Source organism: Asterias rubens, chromosome 12, assembly GCF_902459465.1.
Source record: "Asterias rubens chromosome 12, eAstRub1.3, whole genome shotgun sequence".
Taxonomy (NCBI): Eukaryota; Metazoa; Echinodermata; class Asteroidea; order Forcipulatida; family Asteriidae; genus Asterias; species Asterias rubens.
Window position 1 is genome coordinate 15,386,380 of NC_047073.1, and position 14,814 is coordinate 15,401,193.

Here is a 14,814-nt window from a genome sequence, read left to right on the forward strand (position 1 = left end):
ATAAGAGAAAAATCAAATGGTCCTTATTGGGATTGGAACCCAAGACCCAAGACACTGCGGGCAGATGCTCTACCAACTGAGCTATGAGCCACAGTGGTATACTCCCTTCAGGTTTTTCCTAAGAACCACATTTTTCTCTCGGTGTTGCATGGATGCGCAACTGGCAAGGTTACAAACACAATATTTGGTATGGTGCCTAATCGCTATAAAAGTGAAAAAAACAAACATGGGATAAGGGAAAAATCTAATGGTCCTTATTGGGATTTGAACCCAAGACCCCTGACACTCCGGGCAGATGCTCTGATTTTTCCCTCATCCCATGTATGTTTATGATAATCATTGTCCAAGATGCTGTTTGTTGTATCTGAGAGCTAAGTATTTCATGTCCTTCGCCATAAAATTCCAGCGTTTTAAAAAGAATTTGACCTCTACATAAACTTTGCCATGATTTACAGATTCATGTTTGTTCTCCATTCTGTCGCTCCCACAGACAATGAGTACATCTGAGTTCTCGTCTATGATTGGCTGTCTAATGCGAGTATGTTGGGCAGCAGCTGCAGGCCAGTTGCGTCTAGCCAGCTCAGCCAATCAAATCAAAGAGAATTCCCTCGGTGGATTCGCCATGGGGATCAACAGACGAAGCAGACATAGCAGCGGAGGTAAATTTATCTCCTTGCACCTAAACAAGCAATTTTTACAGTCGTATTAACAGTATTACATGGATCCACTTCAAATTCCTGACAAAGTTTGAATTTTTGTTTGTTTTCCGATTTACATATTCAATTGTTTAGTGGCATGTCACGACCCAGCAGATAAGAACATGGGACTCAAAGTCTGGTGTTTCTGATCACTAGAGTGTGGGTTCAAGTCCTGGTCATGATACTTGTGTCCTTAAGCAAGACACTACACAAGTATTGCGTTGTCCTTCAGATGGGACGTAAAGCCGTTGGCCCTGTGTGTTGTGTAATGCACCTATAAGAACCCAGTGCACTTATTGAAAAGGGAAGGGGTTCGTCTGGTGTTCCTGGTCTGAACGGCAGCATATTGCCCCACAGCACTTTGTAAACCATCACATGGTGCTATGTGCTATGAAGGAATAGGCCTCATACTTCCAAACATTGCAGGAAAAAAACTAGGAGTGTTTCAATACGCTCCTAGGGGTGTGATGAGGTGCTACAAGAACCCGGTATTATTATTTAACCAAAAAATTGTATTGCTTTTAAACAAAAATAAATTGTTTAAATTTCAATGACAACAGGAAATTTATTTTACCCAGTTGAATCCAATTTGTTCAACTCTTTGTTCTTTTGACAGGGAGTTCCAGCAGTGATGTAGACAGTCAGAATCTTCATGCTGGTGTGTGTCTCTTAGCAACCCACGTATCCACCAAGGACGCCATGATAGCTCGAGAAGCTCTGGAGCTACTGATTGCCTGCTTGCAACTCAGGAGTCACAACCTTTGTAAGTAACAAAAATAATAACAATAGTTAGTTATATTATAGCGCTTTTTACCCCTTTTTTTTATTATTACCCCTGGTAATCATGCCTTAAACACACTGGACACTATTGGTAATTGTCAAAGACCAGTTTTCCCAATTGGCGTATCTCAACTTATGCACAAAATAACAAACCTGTGAAAATTTGAGCTCAATTGGTCGTCGAAGTTGCGAGATAATAATGAAAGAAAAAACACCCCTTGCTACACGAAGTTGTGTGCTTTCAGGTGCTTGATTTCGAGACCTAAAAATCTAATTCCGAGGTCTTGAAATCAAATTCATGGGAAAATACTTCTTTCTCGAAAACTACATTACTTCAGGGGGAGCTGTTTTTCACAATGTTTTATACTTTCAACAGCTCTCCATTACTCTTACCAAGTAAGGTTTTATGCCAACAAATTATTTTGAGTAATTACCAATAGTGTCCACTGCCTTTAAACTACTTAGCTCCCTGGGGAGATACAGCCTTGTGCAACAAATTAGCGCTTTTCGGCTAAATCAATTACAAGAACCATCTCTGCCCTCACCGGTACCCATTTACCCCTGGGTGGAGAGCAGCTTATGGTCAATTGTCTTGCTCAAGGACTTAAGTGTCATGAACGTGATTCGAACCCGCACTCAAACACCAGATCTTGAATCCGACTCTCTTAACCGCTCGGCCACGATACCCCACCCGACACTCCTGCAAAATAGCACACAAGTAGCAATCTCTGAGGAACACTCGGGCTTTGAATTTCATCTTTGAGAGGGCAAGGCCATTTTCATTTTGCAAAGGGAACTTCCATTAAGTAGTTACCAAGTAGTTGTTAAGAAGCAGGACAGTTCTTTTCAGAACTGAGAAGTCTACGGGATTCCGAAAATCTACTCGACGATAGTAGAATATAAAGCAAGACAAGTTCCCAAAAGAACATAATCTACCTGGCAAGTAGATACACACATGGTATTACTACAAACAAATATATATTGATACTTCACCCTGCAATGCCTCAAATTATTTGCCCTTCCATTTGTTATTCAAATACTCCTTGATTTTGAGGTTCAATTATTGGCAGCTCTGCTACAAAATGCCCCCACTTTTAAATGCTCCTTTACTCTGCAAAATCTTAATGTCCTTACTTCCAAACGTGAATTAAAATCATTCACTCTTTTCCTTCCATCTCACATCTTTCCTTCAGCCTCGTTCTACAACATGGCAGCCATGGGTGATTTTGTCATCGACATCCTCTTAGCCTGTCCCCACGGTGAAGTCAGGTCAACTGCCATGGAACAATTCTTCACACTCAGCACAACCAGTGTCAACCCAGAGACAATACGTACTCTCCACCCTAGACACTTCCTTCTCCAGGTAACATTTTCCCATCAAACACATCCCAACCCTGAGACTATACGCACCCTCCACCCTAGACACTTCCTTCTCCAGGTAAAATTTTCTTATCAAACCCAGCCCTGTCCTGATGAGACTATAAAAACAACAAACTTCAAAAACATGTTTCCTTTCTTTTATTTATTTATATGAATTAATATAGGTTTTGTTGAGGGTACCAGTTCCTTTGTGGACATCTAGCTGCCTGGTCAGGGGAACCAACCAAAGGTGCGATATTATCAGAAGTCTAAATTTCAGTATCATGCATTGGCTAAATGTTATAGAGCTGCTTAAGCAGAAATTATTGCTTAACATTTTTTTGCTAAGCACAACTATAGACACCAGTTACATTTTGTACATGTAAAATGGTATTTTAGCAGGTTACCTTATTCTGTTAAGCTCAACTTTTTATGCTTGAGCAGCTCTGTGAAATTTGGCTCTGTTCAAGGTGTTTTATTATGGTTGCTTTGCCTGGTGAAATCATTATTTACTACAATCTTGGTACGTTATAAATGTACTTTAGGGAAGGCCTGCGATCGAGCCGGGACGTTACTCGTCTTTCCATCCCAAAGAGTAGCAGACGGATAGGCGATGGATCGTTCAGTGTTTTCGGGCCAACTCTCTGGAACAAATTACCTCATACCATAAGATCCTCTCCAACAGTTTTAGCTTTCAAACGCAACCTCAAAACGTATTTATTCTAGTGCATTATAATTGCTATTGTTTGTAAAGCACATTGATTTTTTTTTTGGAAATGCGCTATAGAACAGCTGGTATTATTATTATTATTATTATTATTATTATTATTATTATTATTTAGTATTATTATTTAGTATGGTATTGTTTTAACGTTCCTGTTCCTCTCTTATATTCAAGGATACTCGGGCAGTGTACACAGTACTTTGAATTAAGATGCCGTCTTTTGGAGCAACTAACGAGTAAGAAAGAAAACTATGTTAAATTTTCAATCAAGTAAATGAGATGTGGGTTCAGATTCATCGAAGAGGGGCTCGAAGGTCAAATTCAACTTTGTGATCCACTCATTTTCTCTTCGATAGAGTCGTCATGAAAATGGGAAGAAATTACCAGTCTCTAACCTCTGGTTAAAATGGTGTAAAATGCCTCTGTGTTTGATACCCTTAAAGGGTCTATGTACTTTTTGTAGGAAAAAAAAAACAATGTCCACAGATTAACATTAAACTTACACAGTTTGAAGACTATGGTAGTAGAAAGTTTCCTTGAAAATATTACTTGCTGAGGTGATGTACATGTAGTTTTTGAGAAATGAGTAAAACAATGTCATGAAAATAATTTTCGTCTTGGCGATCATGAGGCGAAAATTATTTTAGCATGTAAAAACGTATTTTCCTTAAGATCCTTATTTTCATGACATTGTTTTACGCATTTCTCAAAAACTACAGCACCTCAGCAACTAATATTTTAAGGTACGCTTTCTGCTATCATTATCTTCAAACTGTGTAAGTTTAATGTAAATCTGTGGACATTGTGTTTTGTGTTACAAAAAGTACAATTTTTTGGTCAATTGTTTTGGGGAAATTTTTCGTTTGTCCTTAAATTCTAATGATGTTCAACCAAAATGGCATTCAATTTTTGCTGATGACTGGGCAGAAATACCTCTATGGAATAAACAGACCCATTCTTTGTTGCTTTTTGATGATGTTGTTAAATAGTCAATCATTTTGAAATCAGCACCAGCTGGAATTTCTGAGAGATTTTTTAGATTAGAGGGCAAGGCCATTTTAATTTTGAAAAAGCACTTCCAAATGAAATCTTAAAATCTGTGAAGTATAAACACTTATTGTTAATATTATCAGTGGTTTCTTAGAAATGCAAACATGGCGGCAATAAAGCTGAATTGCGGTTGCATATACAGAGAATAAACATATTACAAGTTTTATTCATAAAAATACACAAGGAAACGGGTATAAAAAGACAAAAACATAGACCAAAATATTGAAACACTTTAAAAAACTGTGCAGGTCATTAATTTGTAAACCACAGCAAAAAAGCTAACATTTGTGATTAAGGAATACAGCTGTTGTTATATCTGCTGGTTATGAATTTAAGAGCTGTAAAGCTGTGCAGGTGGTTGTTAGGTGGTTGTTCCTATTAAGAGGGAGCCATTCTCGGAGACTACTGAAATTTAAAATAGACTTACCAAAATTTAATAAATGTTATATTTTTAATTTTTTGCCCCCTCTCTCACCTAGTTGAGGACCAGCGCTTCGTCAATATCAACCCAATGTCTATGATACAAGACGAGATCGACTGGTTGAATAACTTTGAGCCGTGTGACGTTGAAGAATCCAGCCTCTCACAGACGGACAACATTATCATCGCTGGGCATCTACAACTCGCCAAGACGTTGCTCACTTGTGAAGGGGTCGACAAGAGACAGATAGGTGAGAGAAGTTTGTGCATTTTTACAGTCCGAGATTAAGAGAAGTTTCTGCATATTTATCGTCAGTCAGAGATTAACGACACTGGCGACTTTGGTAATTTACCGTCAGTCAGAGATTAACGACACTGTCGACTTTGGTAATTTACCGTCAGTCGGAGATTAACGACACTGGCGACTTTGGTAATTTCAAAGACCAGTATTCCTACCTGGTGTATCCCAACATTATGCAAAAAATAAAATACAGTTTAAAAAAATATAATTTGGGCTCAATTGGTTTTCGGAAAAAACACCCTTGTTGTAAAAATTTGTGCGCTTTCAGATACATTATTAAGGGCTTTGGGCCTGAAGTCGTTAAACATTTGAGTGAGAAATTACCTCTTTCTCAAAAACTACGATATTTCAGAGGGAGCTGTTTCTCACAATGTTTTATACTATCAACAGCTCTCCATTGCTCGTTACCAAGTAAGTTTTTATGCTAACAATTACTTTGAGTGAATACCAATACTGTCCATGTCTTTAAGAGATTAAGAGGTAGTTCAAAGGGACCTCAGTGAACAGAGACCTTTTCAGAATTAATCCGGGATAGTAACCCATCATTAATTTACCTTATTTGAGTGGTAGAGGTCGTGGGTGCGATACCCACCCAAGTAACATGTCTGTGGAATTTGTTTTCACAGGACTTGGGAAAGTTCTCAGAAAACATTATTTTAAACACGTCGGTGTTTGGGTCAAACCAAATAACATTCTTTATCCTAAAAAAAATTAACATCTTTTCATGATTATTACTGAACCTCTTTCACCAACTTCCTGTTTTATATCTGATATTTGTTATTTTGTTACCAGGGAAACAGTTGATTGACACCTTGCTGAACGACTACCTGTTCCCAGCCTCTAAGCTGATCCTAGAGAGCTCCAGCAATCCAGATAAACTCAACCCTCAGGCGGAGTACAATCCCAAGTAGGTCCAACATTTTGGTTTACAATTGCACAGGTTTTGCTTGAACTGTGTTTTTCTCTCAAAAAGACTCAGGGTTCTCACCATGCACAAGAAAGCGTATCCGGCCGATTCGCGCGAATTGCGTGCCGATACAATCAAATTTCGGCCGATATGCAAAAAGAAAATATATTTATTATTATTGTTATTGTATTATTTTGTGGACCAACAGACTGCCACAAAGTACTATCATATCGTGACCATACCTTCTAGGCTAGCATTGGGTACATGGGTTTTCTTCTGTTAGTACAGCTGGTATTATGTGGAAACCCCTATGGTTGTTGTACCGTGGACTTCGGAAAGAGCAAGTTGGTCAAGAGAGTCCACCGACAGTATTGGGTTATTGCAAGGAAAATTGGATCTAGATTAAATTAAGAGAGTGAAAAATCCCTTTTAGAATGGTTAACAAAAACATTACAATTCCTATAACAGAAATTTAACAGATGTTATAACTAGAAACAACGGATGTTTAGATTCCAAAAATACAACTTGAGCATAAAAAAAGCAGTTGTCTGCCAACATTGCCAACTGTACCGCATCTTGATTCAAAGAGAGTAAGCATATCCATAGCAACAGAGTTAGCATGTCACAATTTTTCATACATTTTTATTTGATTGTAGAATCTCTGGAAGGGAGAGTCGCATCGCGGCCTTTGACCTCTTGGTGACCCTGTGTGAGTTGTGTACGGAGAATCTACAACAGGTCGGCACTGAGCTCATGAATATGCATCATCAGCCTGACCTTACTATCATGAAAGAGTGGGACGTAAGTTATCCCAAGTTATGTTTGAAGCTTTGCATGGTGTAAAAGATAAGAATAAACTATAAATAAGTCTTTTCGAACAGTGTACTCTGCTCGTCTTCAGGAGTAGGTTAACCCCCCGTGAGCCAGGCTCATGTTTCCATTGAGTGACTATTGATTAACTACTGACAAATTACCAAAATAGTTATTGGTTACAGCCACAGAAATGCCCATCTAATTGTTCCAATATTCGCTTTTGCGTGTTGTATTAACCATGTTTTGATTGCACAATTTATTTAGATTGTGATACTGGTCCTTGAAACTGATTTCAATTTTGAGTTCAATATGACAGGTGAGAATTCAAACAAAAACTTTAAGCAGAGTTTGGGATTCTTAGTGGATCTATAGAGAATATTTCAAAGGCATTTCTTATGACAAAATTCAGACTGTTTACTTCAATTTGGCACTTTTTGTTTCCACCTAGTACCTTCCACCAGTGGATGGGCGGTCACCCAGCAAGTATGTGGGACTGAAGAATGGAGGTGCAACATGTTACATGAACTCAGTTATACAGCAGCTGTATATGACACCGGGTATAAGAGAGGTAAGAAATGAAACTTTGACGTGATTTTGGAGGGTATCAAACTTTCCTAAATCTACTGAAATTCCTAAGCTGGTTTTTCCTTGGTATAGACAACTGAGAGACTCACTACACTGCAGGGAAACCAGAAATACCACAGGGCCAGAAATACAGATACAAAGAAAGGATGTTTTTTCAGGTTTGCAGTTACACCATGGAAATAAAATATTTGGGTCCCCTGCCTCTTCAAGGATTTGGAAAAAAAAAAAAAATATGTAGTTTCTTTTATCAGAATTTGGTTTCTCAAATTATTCATACTCATGAGCCTCATTAAGTAAAGCAGATGCACTGGTGGTATCCAATTTATCCATAGTCCAGGGTCTTGAGACTGATGAAGACTTTTTCTTCCACCAGAGTTTGGTATTCATTTTATTCATACTCCAGGGCCTCATCAAAGTAATATAATTTGCACTTATTAATTTGATTTATTCATATTTCAGGGCCTTCTGAAGGACTTGGAAACAGACGAAGACACCGTCTTCTACCAGATGCAGTCTGTCTTCGGCCACCTAATGGAGAGCAGACTACAGTACTACGAACCAGAAAAATTCTGGAAGGTCTTCAAGCTGTGGGGGCAGCCAGTGAACATCAGAGAGCAGCAAGATGCCTTTGAGTTCTTCACAAATCTCACCGATCAACTCGATGAGTACCTCAAAGTGAGTGTCTGTTTCTGAGATATTTTAGTAGCCGTAAATGCTGGCCTAATACTACACGAATGAGAAAGGATGAGAAAATGCAGTGTATAAAACACGGGGTCTCTATCGGTCATGCTTGTCGGAAAAACACTCATGATGAATGTGAGCTCCCTCAAGTTACACATATACCTATATGTTGCGAAACAAAATCCAATACGCGGCTGACATGAACGGCTACTGTTATCAAAGCCGTATCTGTATCTGTATCCGCACGCTTACGAAACCTCTCAAATAATAAACATATGGACCCAATTTACTTGGTGGTCTTGTGAAACTTATTCCAGATTGGATTATTTGTTTGCTTATCTACCAGCTTTAGGACATTAAACAAAGGACTTGGTATTGAAATGTGTAATTTTTGTTTTTATTTTCAGAAAAATAAACGGAAAGAAGTTTTTAAGCCCAAGTTCCAAGGTTTCTTCTTGGACCAGAAGATTTGTGAGGACTGTCCACACAGGTAAATACCGCTGACTTACACTCAATCAGTTATGTCCAATGAAAATCTACCTGCCGGGTAGATTATGTTCTTTGGAGAACCGTCTTGCTTTATGTTCTACTACCCCGGAGTAGATTTTCAGAATTTGGGAGACTTCTCAGTTCTGAAAAGAACTGTCCTGCTTTTTAACTACTACTGTACCTGGGCGGAAGGTAGAAAATTGGCAGGGACTACTTCTTTAGCTTTTAGTGGATTGCTGTTAACTTCACTATTGCGGAGTGAGTTCTTAATTGGTCTCAACGTTTCGACTATCTTGCTCTAGTCATCATCAGGAGACTACCGCACACCAAATATATATTGATACCTTACCAAATCACATATTAGTAATTATTGCTTAACAATGAAAATATTGGTGCTTACCATCTTTAGCCATGGTTTGTTTCTGCATCACCACCAAACCTATTTGAGACAGTATACGCATTTGAACAGTTCGTCAATCGGTTAACCTATGGCCTTGTGACATTTGACCTATGACCTTATGCTAGGTATGAGAGAGAGGAAGAGTTCTTTGCCCTCAACCTGACGGTCAAGAGTCACAGTCTTGAGTCCTCTCTGGATCAGTTTGTACGAGGGGAGATGCTAGACGGAGACAATGCTTACTTCTGTGAAAAATGCAACGAGAAGGTAAGTTTTCATCCGCCAACATTTTCTAAGTAATTATTGCAAATAGGCTCAAGTTTTAAAACTGAGCAACTACATCTGTTATCGATTTGTCTATTTGGTTCATTAGTCATCTGGGGGTTTGTTTGTTGGGGTGTTTGTTTGTTTGCTTGTTTGAGATAAAAAAAACCATCTTTTTAGTGCCACACTTGGGTGTTTTTATATATATATTTTTTTAAGGTTGACTTCCCATTTAAGATTGTTTCCATGGGTAGAGGTGTCTGTCTCATGAAAAGTTCAAAACATTACCAATGCCAGCAGGGATAGGCCTGTATGTAATAAGCAACTTTCAGTTCCCTGTGGGCGGGAAAGATGCATCCCTACGTTGTGGTTTAGGCACTGACCAGTTTGGTTTCTGTATCATTTTCCTCCATTCTATGCATTTTAAAACGTGTTAAAGCCATTGGACACTTTCGGAACAGAAACAAAATTAAAAGTTCACAGATTTACAAATAACTTACAGGGTTTACAGAAGGTAATGGTGAAAGACTTCTCTTGAAATAGTATTCCATGAAATATTGTTGAGAAAACGGATTTATTTTAAACACATGTCATGACACGGTGAAACGTGCGGAAACAAGGGTGGGTTTTCCCCGTTATTTTCTCCTGACTCCGATGACCGATTGAGCCTAAATTTTCACAGGTTTGTTATTTGATATATAAGTTGTGATACACGAAGTGTGGGCCTTGGACAATACTGTTTACCGGAGGGGTATAATGGTTTTAAGCCTGCTTCATACTCCTTGCGAATGTGATACAAATGTTGACATCACGGGGCTTTTTTTGCAGTGAATGTTTCGCACAGTTTCGGGGGTTGAGCACAGGGCAACTGATGCGAATTATTTGTTGCGAATTTATGACGTCATCATTCATACCGCATTCGCAATTGTAGTAAGTATGAACTGGGCTTTTTGCGCCTTTGATCGTTTTTATGAAAGGGGCCCAAAACACATCTTAAACTTTGCTTATTTTTTATGATTTGCTTGTAGCGGAATACAATTAAGAGAACGTGTATCAAGACGTTACCGCCAGTGCTAGTCATTCAACTCAAGAGGTTTGACTACGATTGGGAGGCAGGACGAGCGCTCAAGTTTGATGACTACTTCAAGGTATAACTTGGTTTTTACCAAAACTGAAATTTCTTTATTGTCTTGTTTTCAAAAAGTTGCAGTTTTAAAATTTTGATGTGTTTGTAGTTGCTGGGCACCTCTGGCTAACAGTGTTCCACTTAGAGGTGTTTCCAATAGGATGCTTTGCCTACTGTATAACTCAGACTTAGTTTTACCCAAAACTGAAATTTCTTCATTGTCTTCTTTTCAAAAAGTTGCAATTTTAAAATTTTGATGTGTTCGTAGTTGCTGGGCACCTCTGACTAACAGTGTTTCACTGAGAGGTTTCCCCAGGGTAAAAAAAGAAGAAAAAAAAAAGTGATGTTTCTAATAGGATGCTTTGCCTACTGTATAACTCAGACTCACATTCAGATTCTCAATCCACTATCTTCATTCAGTTTCCATGGTTACTTGACATGGAGCCATACACGGTTCGAGGCACAGCGAGACGAGAGAGTCAACAACCAGTCGAATCTCAACCCGATGCCAGCCCCGAGACTCACAAGGAGAAGTTACTCACTCAGAACTCATCTGAGGATTGGTACCAGTTGGTTGGAGTGATTGTCCATAGTGGTCAAGCCAATGCTGGTCATTACTACTCCTTCATCAAGGACAGATGGTAAGTTAGGGAATAGGGAGGTGGGTTATTCACACTAACACAGATGGTAAGTTAGGGAATAGGGAGGTGGGTTATTCACACTAACACAGATGGTAAGTTAGGGAATAGGGAGGTGGGTTATTCACACTAACACAGATGGTAAGTTAGGGAATAGGGAGGTGGGTTATTCACACTAACACAGATGGTAAGTTAGGGAATAGGGAGGTGGGTTATTCACACTAACACAGATGGTAAGTTAGGGAATAGGGAGGTGGGTTATTCACACTAACACAGATGGTAAGTTAGGGAATAGGGAGGTGGGTTATTCACACATGACAGATGGTAAGTTAGGGAATAGGGAGGTGGGTTATTCACACTAACACAGATGGTAAGTTAGGGAATAGGGAGGTGGGTTATTCACACTAACACAGATGGTAAGTTAGGGAATAGGGAGGTGGGTTATTCACACTAACACAGATGGTAAGTTAGGGAATAGGGAGGTGGGTTATTCACACTAACACAGATGGTAAGTTAGGGAATAGGGAGGTGGGTTATTCACACTAACACAGATGGTAAGTTAGGGAATAGGGAGGTGGGTTATTCACACTAACACAGATGGTAAGTTAGGGAATAGGGAGGTGGGTTATTCACACTAACACAGATGGTAAGTTAGGGAATAGGGAGGTGGGTTATTCACACTAACACAGATGGTAAGTTAGGGAATAGGGAGGTGGGTTATTCACACTAACACAGATGGTAAGTTAGGGAATAGGGAGGTGGGTTATTCACACTAACACAGATGGTAAGTTAGGGAATAGGGAGGTGGGTTATTCACACTAACACAGATGGTAAGTTAGGGAATAGGGAGGTGGGTTATTCACACTAACACAGATGGTAAGTTAGGGAATAGGGAGGTGGGTTATTCACACTAACACATAGCAGACCCATTTCGCATACTTTTCGTACCACACAAAACACAAACGTCCACAGATTTACACTAAACTTAAATGGTTTATGGAAGAAATCTTCCCTTAAAATATTACTTGCTGAGGTGTTAAATTTAGCACTGAAATAAATGTTGCCGATGTATAGCCAAAAAACAACTCGCTTCTCTTGTACTGTGTTTCTACAACATGGGGTTTCAATAGTATTAAAGCATAAATTATGCTCTTTTGAAATGTGTTACAAAAGTTACCTGGGTCAAAAACGACTCCTTTTGCTCGTATATCATATGTGACCCACTCTGTGAAAATGAGTCACATGTCGCCCAATGCAATATTAAGTTATGGAAAGTTTAATGTGGAAAATGTATAAATAAAACAATTTAAAAAAAATCTTTTTTCTCTTTTGTAAGATCTTTAGTTGCATGGTTAACCTTTAGAACACTTACTTTGAGGCAATAAATCTATGAATACAACAATTTTGTGATCATACTTATGTCTAATTTGTATCCTTTTGCACACAATGGTAGTTTAACATATCATTTTACTTGTAATTCGTTTTTCACAAAAAATGGTGTAGTGGCTAATTTCAAACGGGAGTAACTCAGCAACGCGATACACCCCAAAGCTTAGACACATACCAAATTACTGCTGCTGATGTGTTCTTTCCAGCCATGCATATAACTCAATTCTTGAAATTGCCTACATGTGACTCATTTTCACAGAGCGGTTCACATATGGAGTTGTATGAAAAATAAATGTTCTATTGAATTGATTTGAATGACTAGGGGCACAACAATGACCAACAACACCAAGGGGAAATGGTTCAAGTTCAACGATGTGGTAGTCGAGGATTTTGATATGTCGGAGGCTGCTGTTGAAGCTGAGTGTTTTGGCGGCAACTACAAACCAAAGATCTACGAGCCCAGTGGCAGTAAGTAGTACTTTCACTTTTGAATGTAAGGGCCAATCATAGAGCTATATATATTGACTAGAGCGCTAACTTGCTCCGCGTTTTGAAGCCACCCCGAGCGCAGACATGTTTGATGTGTTGCGTGACTACGGAACGATTTTAATTTTAAGAGAACACACATTGCTGCGATTTTTTTTAATTCGGCATGTGCGCTTACGTACGCGACTGCCCATTCGCGTACGTCAGCGCGACGAAAACTGTTGATTGACGTACTAAAAAAAGTATATGCGCCTTTTAACCATGACGCACATGACGCTCGCAGTTTTGTACGCTCATCAGCAGATTGTACGTTCGCATTTGCTGCTTTTTTTGGTTCGATGACGCATACAAAAGAACAAACGCACTATCATGCAAATAGCCGTACAATTGCCGTACAAAATTTCGAGCTTTTATATTGGTTTGTACATAAACATGGATGCGCCCACACGGCTTTGAAACCTTAGTGCGTGTATAACGGGGTGTTAGTGCTCTAGTCAATATATATAGCTCTTTGGGGTCAAGTCACACGAGGCAATTTACAGGCAACCAGTTCCAGGCAATCTTAAAGAAGAGAATTCATTCACATTCGAATGGTCACTCACATAATTTTCTTGGGGATCGTTTGAAACATTACCTATGTGCTACCAAAGTGGTCCTGTAGCATGCACTGCAGTTGTTTGCCGCTAAGTTGCCTGTAAAAGTTGCCTCGTGTGACAACAAAATGGTTGTGGTGTCCTCTTGGATGTTGTTAAAGGGAAGGTACATGTTTGGTAATTACTCAAAACAAATATTAACTTAAAAACTGACTTGGTAACGAGCATTGGAGAGCTGTTGATTGTATAAAACATTGTGGGAAAAGACTCCCTCTAAAGTAATGTAGTTTTTGAGAAAGAGGTAATTTCTCACTAAAATATTAAAAGACTTCTAGCTAGAAGTCTTTTATTCTTATCTGAAAGCGCTTAAACTTTTCCAACAAGGGTGTTTTTTCTTTCATTATTTTCTCGCAACGTCGATGACCGATTGAGCCAAAATTTTCACAGGCGTGTTATTTTATGTTTATGATGGGATATACCAAGTGAGAACACTGGTCTTTGACAATTACCAAACGTGTACAGTGCCTTTAAAGGATTTTATTTGATGATCAGCTGATTTTCTCTCTCTTTTTTTTTTTATTAATCGACAATTGAAAATACTGCACATGTACAATTTGTGACTGTTATCCTGCTCGCTTCTGCTTAGCAGTAATGTGTCAAGCGATATTTACTGTTTAAGCAGCTCTATAAAATTGGGCCCTGGTAATGAAGTTGCAAATTTTCTGAGTATTAAGCTGAGCCCAAGCTCTATCCTAAACCATGTTTTTTAAAATGGTACTGAGCATTTCTATGGATCTGAGGGTCAAGCAAAGTTTTCATGACTACAAGCTTCTGAAATCGTTTCCTTTAGGAAAAGTTGCATGCATTCCCGGAGAGTTTTTTTTATTCATTTCTTTCTTTCCTAGGTTCTTACTCATCTGAGACCAGGCTTCGTTACTGGAACGGCTACATGCTCTTCTATGAACGACTGGAAGGAGCCAATACCCCACTGGGACCAATGAGCAAAGTACCAACCGGTACCAACAGAGTCACGTTACTGAAACAAGACAGCGAAGGCGAAATCCACGTGTGAGTATTTTATAAAAAACTCCATCACTGCAAACCAACATTAACT

General features: G+C 38.9%; 1 protein-coding gene across 1 annotated transcript in view; it reads left to right on the top strand.

Annotated features, from left to right (window-relative positions):
* The window catches only part of LOC117297528 (ubiquitin carboxyl-terminal hydrolase 24-like), a 58,285-nt gene that overhangs the window by 28,771 nt on the left and 14,700 nt on the right, over positions 1–14,814 (top strand). Inside the window, exons 26-41 of the mRNA XM_033780615.1 lie at positions 491–659; positions 1,315–1,461; positions 2,672–2,841; positions 3,023–3,087; positions 3,736–3,797; positions 5,091–5,282; positions 6,125–6,239; positions 6,896–7,040; positions 7,501–7,620; positions 8,097–8,312; positions 8,726–8,808; positions 9,333–9,471; positions 10,497–10,616; positions 11,015–11,235; positions 12,944–13,089; positions 14,606–14,768. Coding sequence (XP_033636506.1) covers positions 491–659; positions 1,315–1,461; positions 2,672–2,841; positions 3,023–3,087; positions 3,736–3,797; positions 5,091–5,282; positions 6,125–6,239; positions 6,896–7,040; positions 7,501–7,620; positions 8,097–8,312; positions 8,726–8,808; positions 9,333–9,471; positions 10,497–10,616; positions 11,015–11,235; positions 12,944–13,089; positions 14,606–14,768 — 2,273 coding nt within the window. The remainder of the gene's footprint in view (positions 1–490; positions 660–1,314; positions 1,462–2,671; positions 2,842–3,022; positions 3,088–3,735; positions 3,798–5,090; positions 5,283–6,124; positions 6,240–6,895; positions 7,041–7,500; positions 7,621–8,096; positions 8,313–8,725; positions 8,809–9,332; positions 9,472–10,496; positions 10,617–11,014; positions 11,236–12,943; positions 13,090–14,605; positions 14,769–14,814) is intronic.